The 16,281-nt window shown below is 32.7% G+C and overlaps 2 protein-coding genes across 2 annotated transcripts; both read left to right on the forward strand.

The window, feature by feature from the left end:
* Positions 1-3,636: 3,636 nt before the first annotated feature.
* LOC143615739 (GDSL esterase/lipase At4g28780-like) lies at positions 3,637-7,288 on the forward strand. The gene is made up of 5 exons (XM_077088790.1): positions 3,637-4,133; positions 4,247-4,374; positions 5,140-5,382; positions 5,883-6,135; positions 6,213-7,288. The coding sequence occupies exons 1-5, from the start codon at positions 3,863-3,865 to the stop codon at positions 6,443-6,445; spliced, it is 1,128 nt and encodes a 375-aa protein (XP_076944905.1). The 5' UTR covers positions 3,637-3,862; the 3' UTR covers positions 6,446-7,288.
* A 1,718-nt stretch (positions 7,289-9,006) lies between these two features.
* LOC143615740 (uncharacterized) lies at positions 9,007-13,082 on the forward strand. Its single transcript, XM_077088791.1, has 16 exons — positions 9,007-9,181; positions 9,333-9,435; positions 9,514-9,582; positions 9,677-9,793; positions 9,880-9,953; positions 10,033-10,132; positions 10,222-10,264; positions 10,335-10,397; positions 10,464-10,693; positions 10,775-10,895; positions 10,969-11,072; positions 11,146-11,259; positions 11,346-11,516; positions 12,093-12,236; positions 12,332-12,477; positions 12,567-13,082. Exons 1-16 carry the CDS (start codon positions 9,118-9,120, stop codon positions 12,710-12,712), a joined length of 1,809 nt encoding a protein of 602 aa, XP_076944906.1. The 5' UTR covers positions 9,007-9,117; the 3' UTR covers positions 12,713-13,082.
* Positions 13,083-16,281: the final 3,199 nt, after the last annotated feature.

Raw genomic sequence — 16,281 nt, forward strand, 5'->3', positions numbered from 1 at the left:
TAGAACGTTTATAACTTTTTCGTATGATATTTTTTAAAAAAAAAATCATCATAATAACAAGCGTTTTTTTATCTTTAATATGAGTATGATTTTTGTTATATAAAATTTAAAACAAATAACGTCATTGTGTCTTTCGCACACCATTGTGTCTTTTTCGCTTATCATTGTGTCTTTTTTCGTCATTGTGTCTTTTCGCACATCATTGTGTCTTTTCGCTTATAATTGTGTTTTTTTCGTCATTGTGTCTTTTCGCACACCATTGTGTCTTTTCGCTTATCATTGTGTCTTTTTTCGTTATGTGTCTTTTCGCGCACCATTGTGTCTTTGCGCTTATAATTGTGTCTTTTTTCGCACACGATTGTGTTTTTTCGCTTATCATTGTGTCTTTTTTCGTCATTGTGTCTTTTTTATCATTGTGTCATTTCGCACACCATTGTGTATTTTCGCTTATCATTGTGTCTTTTTTCGTCATTGTGTCTTTTCGCACACCATTGTGTCTTTTCGCTTATAATTGTGTCTTTTTTCGTCATTGTGTCTTTTTTGTCATTGTCATCACCATTGTGTCTTTTCACTTATCATTGTGTCTTTTTTCGTCTTTGTGTCTTTTCGCACCCCATTGTGTCATTTTGCTTATAATTATGTCTTTTTCGTCATTGTGTCATTTTTCGTCATTGTGTCTTTTCGCACACCATTGTGTCTTTTCGCTTATCATTGTGTCTTTTTTCTTCATTGTGTCTTTTCGCACACCATTGTGTCTTTTCGATTATCATTGTGTCTTTTTTCTTCATTGTGTCTTTTCGCTTATCATTGTGTCTTTTCGCACACCATTGTGTCTTTTTTCGCCATTGTGTCTTTTCGCACGTCATTGTGTCTTTTTTCGCCATTAATACATGTTACACAATAACTTGAAACGTAAAACACAATGGTGAATACGTATAAAACAATGACCTAAAACGTAAGACACAATGACGAATACGTATAACACAATGGCCTAAAACGTAACACACCATGGTGAATATATATAACACAATGACTCATTTAAAATATAATGGAAAAAACATATTACACAATGACACAATGAACAACAAAAAACGCAATTAAAAAACCCAATATTTTTTTTTATTTTTATATAACAATATGATACTCATATTAAAGATAAAAAATACGTTTATTATTATGGTGAATTTTTTTTAAATAATGTCGTATGAAAAAGTTATGGACATTTTAAAATGATGGGGGAATTGACATGTGCCTTGCATGTGGAGAGAGAAAGTCAACAAATTTGGGTTATTACCTTAATACCCTTTTCATTAATTTTTATTTATTAAATTAATCTCAGTCATTCAAATCTAAGATCAATAGACTGGATTACTTCTCATCATTCTCATTTTTATTGTCCTTTGTATTTTAACTTTACCCTTAACTTTTATTCCTTTTAACTATTGAAGACATTAACCTATTTGTTTTTTCATCTAAAACAATTTACCTAAGAATGTGGTTCTATATTTATTTGAAAATATGTTAAAAATTTCAAATCTAATATTTTTTAGATGTATATGTAAACTGTTTCGTGAAAATAACTTCTGATATACAATAACCCAAATAAAAACAATTAAGAACATGTTTGAGATTGAGTTTGAAAAAAGCTTATTGGCATATCCATTAATACGGTTCTTTAACGAATTCTGTCATATCCATTAATACGTTGACACGTGACGCGAATTTAAAGGTCCAAAAATTTTGTCGGATTCGACGGGAAAAATATGCTATTGTAGGGATTTTTTTTGTAAACATAGGCTACTTTTTTAAAAAAACATTGATCAGATTAGGCTATTTTAAGGATTTCCCTAATTTATAGCTAAAAACATAATAAACAATTTTAGATAAGAAAAATAGTGAAATTTCATAAAAAGGAGGAATTCAATAGCCGTAAAAGTTGTGTTTTACTAGTTTTTGTTTGGGGCTTTGAACAACCGTATCACGCATTTACGCCAACCATCACGTTAAATTTTACTCGATTGGAAGGTAATATTATCGTTTCTAAAAAAATCAGTGTAATGCTTTACTTTTTGTTGCTATTTTTATGAAAATGTATTTATTTATTTGTTGTTTGGATAACAACTTTGACGCGTCAACGATACTTGTAACCATTAGGTATTCCAACCGGAAAAAAGTTACATTTATTTGTATATATACTGCTAAATAGGCTAAATATTAAAGTACGTACATTTAGACCCTCAGACTCCGTCATGTATTTGAAACATCGATGTACTAAGTTTTTAACTTTGCTATACTATTATTTAAAGATTCAAAATCTGCTACTGCTAGACACTACCAAACTAATTTACTCTTGATTATCATTTGCTACCATTTACAAAACATGACTCACAAATCAGTTTTCAAGCGACTTGTCGTCAATGATACAAATCTTATGAAACTTCAAAACAACTTTGCATTTAATAAGCGAGTCTTCCATCCTGGGTGTAGCGCTGTAGCCCCTATACTTGTCAAATGCCAAGAGCGTGCAATTGTGCAAACCCGTTGGTTTCAAGTAAAATCCTATTATACTAAAATGTTATTAATACACTAATATTTTCAATAGTATATACTGGCATAGTGTTCTCGTCAAAAAACAATAAACACATCAAAATAAGTATGTCATTTAAGATTTTAAATAAACTAATAATTCTAGTATTGTATGTATTTATAATATATGTAATAATGTAAACTTTAGTAAATTTAGTATAGTTGATTCTTGTACTTTTACAAGTTTTTTGTGTGACCCATTTTTTTGGTTATGATATAGAGTTACTGAAATATATGCTAAATTTAGTTATGGTTCATTTTTTTTAACAACCAACACTCTTAATCTTGTAAGAGTGTTATTATCGAAAAAATCAGGAAAGGGGCGACGATTTGGCACCAGATATCCGGAGGTGTGGAAAGAGCATCTGTGAGAAGCGGAAAAACCATCAAAAAACGACGATTGTTCGTGGAGGTTTCCACAGAAAGACCCCTTGGTTCTGGCAAACGGATCACAATTACATGTACCTGGAAGTTCTTCAAAAGTATGAAAAGCTGGAGGACTTTGTACCATCCATTCCGGTGTGGTTGGATTCTGTTCAACAGCCCAAGGACTTGGAGCGCATCTTTTGTTGTTCCACTGCTTGAAGTGATTGTTACGACCACGAAGAAACAACAAATCCCAACTACAGATATATAAGAGCCAGAACTGCTAAGGGCATTCCATCCAGCGTAAGAGATAAAATTTTCTCTTTCAAAACTCAAACTCCTAACCTCCTCGGAAACCACTCAAACTACCAATTGTGGTTTGGTTTGGTTTGGTTTGGTTTGGTTTGGTTTTAGTTATGACTCAGCTCTGAAATCAGTAAAATGATGAAAAATGTCAATACATAGCGTATTAAGTGGCTTTAAACAAAACGGAGAAATGGGTTTTCGACGTCAGTGTAAACATGCAAATGGAATGTAGAGGTAATTGTTCAAACACAATAGGTAACTTTTGTGGCCTTTGTATTCCAAAGTCCAAACATTTATTTATGTATAGAAAAGGACGGAAATAAAGTAATTAAATAAAAAGTGTGTTTATATCTTTACAAACCTCCATGTAAATTACATAAGATCATAAAAGTACAACAATTACTTTAATTTATACATAATGGATTGTCATTTGTCATAACTATTTGCCAAATAAACTTGGCTTTCATTTTACACTAAACCTTAGTTTCCATCCCACATTTATTAGACAATAGGCCTCACCTAACTAAAGAAACACTTACACCCATGCACTCCACAAACTCTTGTATAAAACACCACCACTAACCACCATCTTCACCACCAAAGCATGGCTACATATTCCTACTTTTCCTCTAACACCACCACCCTTTTGCCACTAGCTGCCATCCTAACGGTAATTCTACTACTTGTAGCCTTGCCAAATAAGGCTCATGGAGCCCGTGCTTTCTTCGTGTTTGGTGACTCGTTAGTTGACAATGGCAACAACAACTACCTCCTCACTAGTGCCCGAGCCGACTCGCCACCTTATGGCATTGATTACCCGACCCATCGCCCCACGGGCCGGTTCTCTAATGGACTTAACATTCCTGATCTTATTAGTAAGCTATTTATGTCACATTTGTATTTTTGTGACTTTTGTCACATTATGCTTTTGCCATACGTAACACAAGTCATTATGGTTATATTGAAATATTATAACTTTTCTTTGTAGGCCAAAAGATTGGGGCCGAACCCACTTTGCCGTACTTAAGCCCGGAATTGACCGGAAACAAGTTATTGGTCGGAGCAAACTTTGCTTCCGCAGGGATCGGAATCCTCAACGACACCGGAATTCAGTTTGTAAGTTGTATTTTTTTTCCTATTCTACTTTTTACATGAAATTCACCATAAAAGTACAAAAGTATCAATGCTTTCATAATCTGACAGAAACCGTCAGCCTTACTGGTTCATTAGTCGAACCGATTTAAAAACAGGATCACGTCATAAATAATTATAAATATATACATATAAGTATATAACAAATTTTAAATAAAATATAACGGTACATTAGTTGAAATATTTTTTTTATGAATTTACAATATTAGTATACACATACAATATAACGTTGTAAATACTAAATAGACACAATATAGAGTGTAACGTACTAAATAGATCACCAAAATGATAATTTAGATTTAAAAAAAAATAATAATAATAATTATGAATAGGCCAACCGGCTCAAACGAAAGTGATTAAAATACATAAAACCGGACCGGTTATTTGTGCTATTTTGTGCCCGATCCTGAAAATAGTGATCTTTATCAAAAGACAAAAGGACATCTAACGGATGTTGACCTTTGACTTTGATACGTGACCACAGGGCTGCAGAATTCTGTTGCATGCTTCTTTCATCGTTAAAGAAATATGGCCTCAAATAAATGAATGTTTAAACTTTAAATGTTACCGAATACGACATTACGTGATAATTAATTAAGTTCCAATTCAAGCATACAATTATTTCATATAAAAAGTGAAGGGTGATTTTGACCTTCACTCATATAAACTTTAAATGCACTCACTGAACAATGTGACGTCCTTTTTTTTATTATAACTGTTTTTGGGCAGGCAAGTATTATAAGGATATCTCAACAACTACGAAATTTTCAAGCCTACCAATCTAGAGTAAGTGCATTGATTGGTCCGGGCCAGGCTCGCCAGCTCGTGAACCAAGCTCTGGTTCTCATCACACTCGGTGGCAACGATTATGTTAATAATTACTTCTTGGCACCGATTACTGCAAGAAGGCTACAATACACCATTCCTCAGTTTACCAAATACATTATCACCGAGTATCGCAAGATCCTTAAGGTATAACGTATATCAAACACTATTTATGTTGAGTTATAATTCACCGTTGGACTCACATATACATAATGTATAAGAGAAAATAATCAAAACAACCATTTTGACCAATAAATTTTAATTAATAGCTATGACTTCTTTCTTTTACAAAAATATTATTTGTAAAACCTCAACTTTGTTAAACAATTCAATCTTACTAATTAGGATGTGTGCCATCCCAACTAGCCGCGATAAAATATATTTTTAACATGTCACACTTTGTTGCGTCGGAGCAACAAAATATATTTTTTTGTCATGGCGCAATAGATTTTTAACTTCCGCAAGAGAACAGATCTATTGCGCTAACAATGAAATCTGTTGTGCCAAAATTAAAATATGATGTGTTAGGGGACACTTGTCGTACCATTTGGAATTAAAAAAAAAAACATTTTGATAAACTCATTAGTCAAGATGGTCAATTTAGTGATTATCCTATGTATAATTACTAATGGCAAAATTTATTACAGGAATTATTCAATTTGGGATCCAGACGAATCCTCGTGACAGGATCGGGGCCATTAGGATGTGTGCCATCCCAACTAGCCGCGAGGGCAGCAAACGGACAATGTGCATATGAGCCACAACAGGCTGCAGCCTTATTCAACCCCCAACTAGTGCAAATGATCCAAAGTCTCAACCAAGAGCTCGGGTCAGACCACTTCGTCGCGGTCAATGCAATGCATATGCAAAATGACTTCATCGATGATCCTAGAGCCTTTGGTGAGTTCCAAACATGAGACTCACATATGTACTACGCCTCTTGTTTATGAGTTTAACTTTGTTGGTATTTTAATTAGGTTTCATAACATCAAAAGTGGCATGTTGCGGACAAGGACCTTATAATGGAGTTGGAATTTGTAACCCGACATCAAATATCTGTCCCAATAGAGACTTGTATGTGTTCTGGGATCCGTTTCATCCAACTGAACGTGCAAATAAGCTCATCGTTGAGACGATTTACACTGGTTCCGAGAAATACATGCATCCGATGAACCTAAGCACCATCATGGCCTTGGATTCCATGGTTTAACACATCACGCTTAATTAGTTAATTATATCATAAGATTTTTATTAGTTAATCTATTTATCTGTCCTAATCAAAATGTTTTGGGTGACCCGTGGCCCAAGTTCATGTCAGGATATTGTAATTGTGGCTGTTTAGTAATTATATTGTAACTTCCTAGTGAGAAACATATTCTTAAATGAAGGAACATATGATGTTGTGAAATATGTTGGCCATGTTATAATGTGGTTGCCATGTGTACGATGAAATGCCATCATAAAGTACATCACATCACATGATTTGAACTTGACTTTCGGTAATGTAAATTTATGCAAGGTGACATGAAATTAAAGCAGAATACGATTAGTCATAAAAGTTGGTACAATGAAAGCTTGAGGCCCACATTTCCATTCTAGGATAGAGAGGAAAATCTAAGTAACATGGTATCATAAATACATGTTTTCATACATAAGTTGTGGTAGATCATATTAAATTCGTCAAATGTTAACAAGAAGACGATAAAACTACGAATGTGTCCATTTTTGCGGTTCGTCATACCTCGATCTATAGTTATGGTAAAGATCAACTACGCTTATAGCTATACGACACAAATCTATGACTGCGTATTTACTTCTGATCAAGCATTTCTTTATTATGACACCGCACAAACATAACATGAAATTCATTATTTGCTATTTTTCGTGTTAACGAGTGAATACATGTACGTATCATGTTTGTGTGAATATGTGGCACGATTTTAATGTTCTTGTAGTATAAAATTTTTGGGTTCGTATTTGGTTTGACACGAAAAAACATAAACAAATGTTAAAATTATAGCATCATTAAACAATTCAATACACATTTATCTAAAAGATTGCATTGATGTTAAATGTTTACTTCATAAATTTGTAATGTTAAAAAGAATGGGAGGACTAAATATAACAATCTTGACCAGAGGGTCTTTAACCTAGTGGTATCAAGATGTTAGATAAGACTTTATCTTTTCAAGTATTAAGAAATATCAAATCTCATAGGTGTCAAAAAGTAAATGAAAAGGTGTTCAAAACATACGTAACAACGTTGATATTTAAGGGACCGATGATGAACGCGTTGGGCAAAATGAAAGGATTGCTAGAGTTGAGTTGTTTGGGTTATAAGGAGTGACATTGTAACTTCATTTTGACCCAAGTATAAAAAAGAACTCTGAGTTCATCGTTCTGAACATAATTCACTTTTTTTTCAGTACATATATCAGATTTCTTTCTAAATATAGATTTTCATTCGCTACGTTTCGTTGTATTCTTTTTGTAGTGTCGAGTTTTGCTAGAGGACTAGACGTATTAGATTTCAGTATAGTTTTATTTTCTAGGGTCGAGATACTGTACAATAATGCCTTAACGTACGATAGGTACACGAGACGCTCAAAGGCAAAAAAATAAAGACAAAAATACTAAAACGCTCAGCCGAATACCTAAAACGCCCAGTCAAAAACTAAAACGCTCAAAAACATGTTTCGTGAAAAAAAAAGTAAAAAATTGATTGATTAACGATCCAAATTTGTTTTTTCAGTGAATCGATGATTAATTGGGTATGTATTGATGATTCCGAGATGTTGAGATGTGATTTTATGGATCAATTTCGTGAATATAGATATTCTTGTACGTTAAGGATTATTGTATTGCATCTTTTCTCTTATTTTAATCTTTTTTAAGTTAAGTTTTCATTTTAACAAATTGTGTAGAGTTTCACATAGAGGTGCACAAATTGGGTTTTTTAGATACCCGGATTCGGGTATGGAACCGGGTTTGGGTATGACCGGGTACTGGTATGACCGGGTACGGGTATAACCGGGTATTGGTAATAATCGGGTCGGGTTCGGGTCGAGTATTGTCTCTAAAAACCATACCCTATTCATCGGGTTCGGGTCGGGTATAGAACCGGGTATTCTAAAACCGGGTATTTGAATACCCTATTATCGGGTATTGAAAAAACCCTATTTACGGGGTTTTTTGGGGTATTTTTCTGGTATAGATTGAAATTTTTAAAAGTTTGCACTTTTAGGGGGTATTTTCGGGTATTTTTAAGGTATTTTTCGCGTATACATCGGGTATTTGAAATACCAGGTTTCGGGTATTGGTAAAACCCGGTTCTGGTATGGAACCGGTTCGGGTTTTCGGGTACATATCGGTTCGGGTTCGGGTTATAGTGCCAAAATGCATACCCTATCCGTACACTACAGGTAGGGTCGGGTACGGGTTCGAGTGTGAAAAACCCGGGTATTAAAAAAACCGGTTCCGGATTTTTGTTTCGGGTCCGGTTTGGGGTTTGGTTTTTTTTTCTAACTCTAGTTTCACATCTACAAATTTTTACAACATCACCGGTTTAGCATTGGGCTCATGTGACATGTCATACGGACTTGATTCAAAATATAACCCTTTAGCCCACAAGTAAACTGGTGGTCCCCACCCACCCCTTGACTTGACCCCACACCACCATCTTCTTACAACTTATTATTTTCAGTCGGGTCAGAAACCGGGTTGAAATCAGCGTGCCACCAATTCACTTCAACCTCCTGATCATCAACTGCTGCACACCATTCGATTACGGTTATTGCACACGAATTCATCTCAATTAGACGCATTATGTTACCTGCATGGCTTAATTGAACCACAATCCTTGCAATCGGAGGTCCGTAAATAATGCGTCAAGTCCCGTCGTTGATCAATTTATGCATCGGCGCAATCAAAGATGCAATCCTTGACGGTAAATTTAATCAATTGGGCCTAAATTTAGTTAATTTTGCATGTTAATATCAATTGGTAGTATTTGGGAATAAGTACAAGTTAACTTTTGATTTTGATTGTAATTATTATTATTATTATGAAAAGCAATTGATTGATTTGATTGTGTGCAGAAAATGGGAATATATCATATGTTTATCAACTTCCATCAGAATTGTTTGATAAGCTCTTACCTAACTTACCTCCATTGGCTTTGCAGAATCTACAAGATGCAATGTAAATGTTTGTTCATTTCATTTCATATATTATATATATTTTATTTATTTATATATTTTGTTGATGATATCTTTTCAGGCCATCTTCTAGCTCTGATGATAGCTCGTTTTCGGATACTTGTATCGCACCATCACGTAAACGTAAAAGGTTTTTAATTTTTTTATGTTTGGTTTTGAATGGCGTGTTTGTTTGACACTTTTAGAATGTAATTGGAAATGAAAAACGGTGTACGGATTTGTAGATGTGAAAACTTTGATATGATATGGAAAGCGTTGTATAAATCAAGATGGTCGATCGTTAAACAGGATGAGTTAACCACTGATTGGCAGCAGAGTTACTGGGAAAAACATCTGCAGAAGTATGAAACCTTTTTGACTGTTCAAATAATTATATATTTATTTGTTTGATGTTCTGTTGTATCGTCTTAATTTGGCGTGTTAACAGTTGCCTTGATGCTACGGCGGAGACGGTTTCAGTCACATTGTTTGATGGTTTTCTCGGCGAAGTCGATATTTCAGGTAATTGTAGTTAATAAGGCGTGAAATCTCTTTTGGATATATGTTATATATTTAGTGTTTCTTTTTATAATCTCTGCAGATGCTTTGCTAAAACATATTAGTTATGAGGGGCACATAAACAAGTCAAGAAGTTACTCAAAGTTGGCTTATCATTGTGAACGGTTTGGTATATATACAAGGTAAAAATCCGAATTTTCATTATTGTTAAGCGCGTGCATTTTACACATAAATGTTTTTAAGCGTTGTCTTTTGTTGTTTTCAAATGCAGACGTTTGAGACTCCATAGTGTTCATTGTGTTGGGGCCATTGGTGTAAGATGACAACAGAATTATTTGCATTCATTTACTGTATTATTTACTAATGTTTGTATATACGTGACAGTCCTTATTAAAGAATAGTCGATTGGAATATTTGGAAGTACAATGGCTCAAGTCTAAGGAACAGGTAATTAGTTTATTTCCATGTTTCTTCAATATTGTTTTATTCTTCATTTTTTAATTTATATTTCAGGTTGAGGGTCTCTGCAAACTTCTAGAACAAAACAAGGAAACTTTGGCATCTATTGAATTCGCTCATTGCAAGCTTCCTGCAAATCTTGTGACAGCAATATGTGAGTCACTGCACGATAAGGGATTCGAGACAAATGTGGTAAAAAGTTTCTCATTTAAGAGATCAAGCTTTCTAGACGCCTCACAATTTCCTTTACCTCTTGGTTTGGAATCATTATTAATGGCAACAAGGTGTGTAACTATCAGTATACATGTTTTAATCCATCATTAATGTTTGTTGTGCCATGCTTACTTATTGTATTTATGTTGCAGTGCTTTAACTTCATTGGTACTCTCCGACAATCACATGTGGTGGAAAACTGCAAAATTGGTGTTTGACACACTGCTTGAAGCTAAATCTTGTTTACAAGTTCTTGATCTCTCAGAAAACAATGTGAGTGCCTTTATACATATATATGATTTCTTTTATAATATGTAGATTTTTATTTTCATTTTCAACATTTCAGATTGCTGGTTGGCTTTCACATTTTAAATGGGGATCTCCAAGTTGTATTAATCCAGGTCGACAGATTAGCAAATCATTGAGATCGTTACGTGTGCTGAATCTGAGGTATTTAGAATGCCATTAACTTTTATATGAAATTACATGGCGGCTCTTAACATAAGAATAATGATGTTTGCAGATGCAATAATTTGGAAAAAGATGATGCAGATTGCCTTAAATATGCTATGGTTTATATGCCGAATTTAGAGGTGTTAAACTTGAGTGAAAATCCTCTTCTAGATGAAGGGATCAAGTCAGTACATTATGCGTTTTCAATAAATTAGGTCTCATATATACACCATATAAAGTCTAATCTGACACGTCGTATTGTAACTGTAGGGTTCTGGTTCCTTATTTGGTTGAGAAATCTAAATGTGGCACTCCCCTTGTTGAGCTGAACTTGGAAAGTTGTGAGCTTACTTGTCGTGGCGCAAGTCAGCTATTAGAAGCTCTTGGTGCATTAAATGTCCCACTAAAATCTCTGTTCATTGGTGATAATCATCTTACCAGGTTAGTGTCTTAGAAGTATTGGTGGAAAAATGGCAGGTGGGTAAAAAGCCCTAACCGAGGAAAATTGTATGTGTTTCTCTGAAGTACACAAACAAATTGATGTGGTAAAAAGCCCTAGTTTTTACTTTACGATAAAATTACGAGTAACTTGTTACTTGTATTATATGTTTTATGATAACCTATAAGATATGCACGCCTTTTTGAAGTTTATAGGGCGCTTCTGTCATATGGCAATTTTTTGACGGGAATTGACATAAACGAAACAAAATTGATATTTAGGTGGCATGTGTTTTTAGTTAACATTTTGGATACTTGGGTGGCCTATTTATGCATCATCTAAAATGTATATTTTTTAAATGATGAATTAACTTTTCTCAAATAAAATGATTTAGGAGGTTTTATGCATTGAAAATAAACCCTAGGCAGGTTTATTTCCATTTGATTTATTTTCTTATAAAACTACTTATCATTTTAACCAAGAGAAAATATAACCTAACTCAATCCGCTCATCATTGCCACTTTTATCCGGACCCTTTTTAATTTAATATATGTTTAAAAGTTTATTGTGTTTTACAGCAAATTCGGGGCATCTCTGGGAAAATTCTTGCATTCGGGCATTAAAACCCTTTGTATTAAGGGAATTGGATTGGGTTCAACTGGATTTTCAGATGCACAGAAGGAAATTAGTCAAGACCTCCTTATGGTCCGCATCAATATAAGGTTCACCTCATTAATATTTTTTTATCTATAGTTATCATCATTATTATATATAAAAGATACCAAAAAAAAAACTCACATTGATGAATCTTGCATAGTGGAAATGCCGGTGGAGCTGGAAGTGCAGAGTTTTTGTCAAAGATGTGTTCGCATGCTCCAAATCTTGTTTCAGTCGGTGCAAGCAGTAACTGGATACCTGTTGAATCACTACGTGCTATTTGCTCGTTTTTGAAAGCCGGTAAAGGTAAGAATTTTATGTCCCTTTGTGTAAACATTTTTATAAAAATATTTTTAGAAGTGGAGAATAAGATTTAAAATTAAAATACTGTTTAGGAATACTGGCGTATGTTAATCTGAGGCAGAATCCGTTGTGTGATAAACCCGACATTGCTTCCCTGCTGGCTGAATTTCAAGTGGATGGAAAACCAAATATCTTACCTTCATCACCTGTTGCCGCGTTTTATGATAATGATCCATAGTTGATGTGTATCGAAAAGAAGGTGAGATAAGTGTATGATTGTTGTGTAAATATGATTGATATGTTATAGGATTAAATAAATTATGGTAATCATATGTTATAGGATTAAATAAATTATGGTAATGATATGGTATTATTAGATCTAGACTTGTTGTGTTGTTGGATTTGTTGACAAAGACATGACAGATTGATTCATTAATCTCCTAAAAGGGATGGGTTGGTGGGTTGGCTTTATCATGAAGTTATTATAACCTCTCATTTTTGTCTACACTAATAATACTCATTTTTGGATTATAAGTGAAATGATTTCGGGTGTCTACTTTATATCATCATAAATATCTAGGAATATACCAACATAACAAACTTTTAACCATCCATAACTGAATATACAAACAAATCATAACGACTATCACCTCGATAAAAAATATTTATCTAAAGTATAAAAAAATGGTTTGTATCAGTTCAGCTCATTACAGTATCAACGTGGTACTGCACTTACTATATAACTTACAATAAAAAAAAATTATATTCTATTGTGAACACATTTTCGTTTTCAACGAAACTTATATACTTTACTGTGAAAACATGTTCGTTTTAACGACGCGACATAAATGAAATAAACATGTCGTAATGACATACTAAAAAAACTAAAAAAAAAAACTTTGTATGATGGTCATTAAAAAAGATCAGTAACTTAAATATACATATTTAAGGAACATATTAAAACCCATGAATACTTTAGGGGGCAAAATTAAACAAAGTTTAGCAAAAAAAATGTTTGGAATCAAATTAAAATATTTTAAAACTTTAAAAGGACTAATTTAATATAACTTATAAGTTAAGGGACTAAAAATGTAAAAAATTGAAATATACTATAACAACTAGGTTTCCTTTAATATATAGTATAATTGTACAATTATTTATAATCTAACATAATGCCATTAGACAATTCTTTATAATGGAACACGTATCACATATGTTATGCACAATTGACTATTACCAATTGTCTCCCTTTTGATTGTGTGATAATTCATAAAATGGGGTTTAGAACAATATTCATGAATCTTGGTTGGTACAAGACATGTAATATCAAATGACAAATGTCATTAAAGATATACTAGGTCACGACACGTTGAATTACGACATCAATTTCAAATGGTATATTGGGATCGTAGTGAAAATTTATAATTAGTTTGATTGTGAACGCATAACGTCTCAAAAATTTAAAACGGTAAAAAGGGATGTGAATTACTTAGCTTAAAAAGTGGATTGAGTGATGATGAGATAATAAAAAGAACTAGGATGAAAACGGTCAAGCTCATCGAGATATACCGACAAAAATTCCTAATTGTTACATATAATATTAATTAATTATAAATAAAAATTAACAAGGATTACAATGGATTTGAGATTCGATTGGGTTTTAAGTAAGTGGAAATATCATAATTATTGGTTATTGTTATTAGTATTATTATCATTAACATTAATTATTTTTTATAAATAAAATAAATATTACTTATTGATAAATAAGTAAAATATTATGTAAATACATATACATTAACGTGGAGGTTTAAAAGAAAATTATTATGAACAATCTAAAGTGGTTCGGTTTATCAAAATAATGTTTATTTAATATTGTATTATATATAGTAAATGTAAAAATTTGATTAAATAGAATTTAAAAAATTTAAAACTATAAAAACCCGGTTTCGTGAGACTTAGATGTTTGGTTTTGACAAAAATAACATTTATTACTTGATATTTATAAGTAATACTAGATTGAGGCCCGTGTATTACACGGGTAATTGATGAATATTGTAACTTTAATCATTACGTTAATTACAGTCAACAAAATATCATATATTTGTTAATACTATTACAATTTATATGAAAATTACAGAAATTACATAACTAAGATAACACAAATATGTTACAAATAAGTAGTCCATCCGTCTCATTAGAAGTGTCATTGTTTGAAAAACACAAAGTTTAAGGTAGATTGAATAATTACTTTTCTTGCTTACCAAATGACAATAATGCCCTTAGAAATTGGGTCCATCAATATTGGTTATTAATGTTAATTGTGTGTGTTTAAGGGTAAATTTAGAAATTGACTAATAAATTTTGAAAGTGGACATTTGTAATGGGACAAATAAAAAAAGAAACATTGACACTTTTAATGGAACGGAGGGAATAAAACATTCCTTGTACACTACATTTGTGATTGTATTGGTTGATATACATTGTTTATCAATAATCAAAATCTTTAGTCCACGTATGTTTGTAACTCTTTATAAGGTAACATATATGTATTGCTGCTCAAATCTTAGTTTAAAAACAAGTTATAGTTTACCTTGAATTTAATTACCTGTGATTTTAAAATTTTATTCTAATAGGTCTGCAACTTCAATTTTGATATTTCTTATTTTATTATCTTTCAACATTAATGTTAATGAATGAATCGAATAGGATTTACATTCAAGAAAAATAAACTTCAATTCATATATTGAAATGACTCAAAATATAAGCATCAATATTGAAATGTTGAAAAAAAAGAGAAAGAGAGCTATGAGAGTAACAAGTGGCAAAAATGGATAGTTATTTATTAGAATAGATAGATTAATTATAATAAAGGAAAAGTAATTAAAAAAAATAAATTACAAAAACCGGGTCCATGGGGCTCGAACCCGCGCCTGGACTAGTTCTAGAGGCTTAACCACACACTCACCAGCCATCAGGTGTGTTGACTTGTGAATGTAACAGATTGAATATGATAAATATTGTATGTTCAAACCCAAATTAACCATAAACCCTAGATCATTAAATCGATTCAAACGTTTAAGGTTTGTTCAAATTGATTTAGGGTTAATGCTTCTGGGCTAAAACCGATCTCAAAGCATATTTTAATTACCTATCATGGTGATGGATTGACTGGGAACGAAGAACAACTAAACTCGGCTCAATCTCAAAACGGGTATTGACGGCCTTGTAGGGTGCAAATAAGATAGGGTTTAGGTTTGTGGTAGTGCAGAGGTGGTGTGGACAAGTTTAATAAAAATATAAATGAGTATTTATATTGTTACAAGGATGATTAGGCCGCGGATCAAGGATTACGGAATTCGTTGTCAATTATATATTGTTTACCATGATTAGAGTGTCGATAGGCTAGTTTGAAGCATCACGATTGCTAGACTCGTCTGAATCCTCCGTTAATTAGGTGATGCACCTAAGTTATACTCTCATATTTCTGACTTTTCAATTAGTTAGGTTCTTTAATCTGAAACTGAAGAAATGAAAATACATGATTCAGTTGATTTACCATTCATCGTGAAATCAAATCCGGAATAAACGAGTTTGTTGCTCTTTCTATTTAGGTTAACTTCAAACTGAAATTAACTTAGCAGAAACACCTAATTTGATTGATTTATTTTCGTCATGAATTATAATCCGGATTGAAATCGATGTTTGACAATTGCATCTAACCTAGATTTACAACAAAAGTTTTTCATAGATTACAAAAACAAGTTCTAATTACATCTTCTAGAAGACATTAACCCATAGAACGAGTAC

The sequence above is a fragment of the Bidens hawaiensis genome, unplaced genomic scaffold (genome assembly GCF_021521415.1).
Source record: "Bidens hawaiensis isolate Kalapana, Puna unplaced genomic scaffold, B.hawaiensis_p1.1 tig00044060_1, whole genome shotgun sequence".
NCBI lineage: Eukaryota > Viridiplantae > Streptophyta > Magnoliopsida > Asterales > Asteraceae > Bidens > Bidens hawaiensis.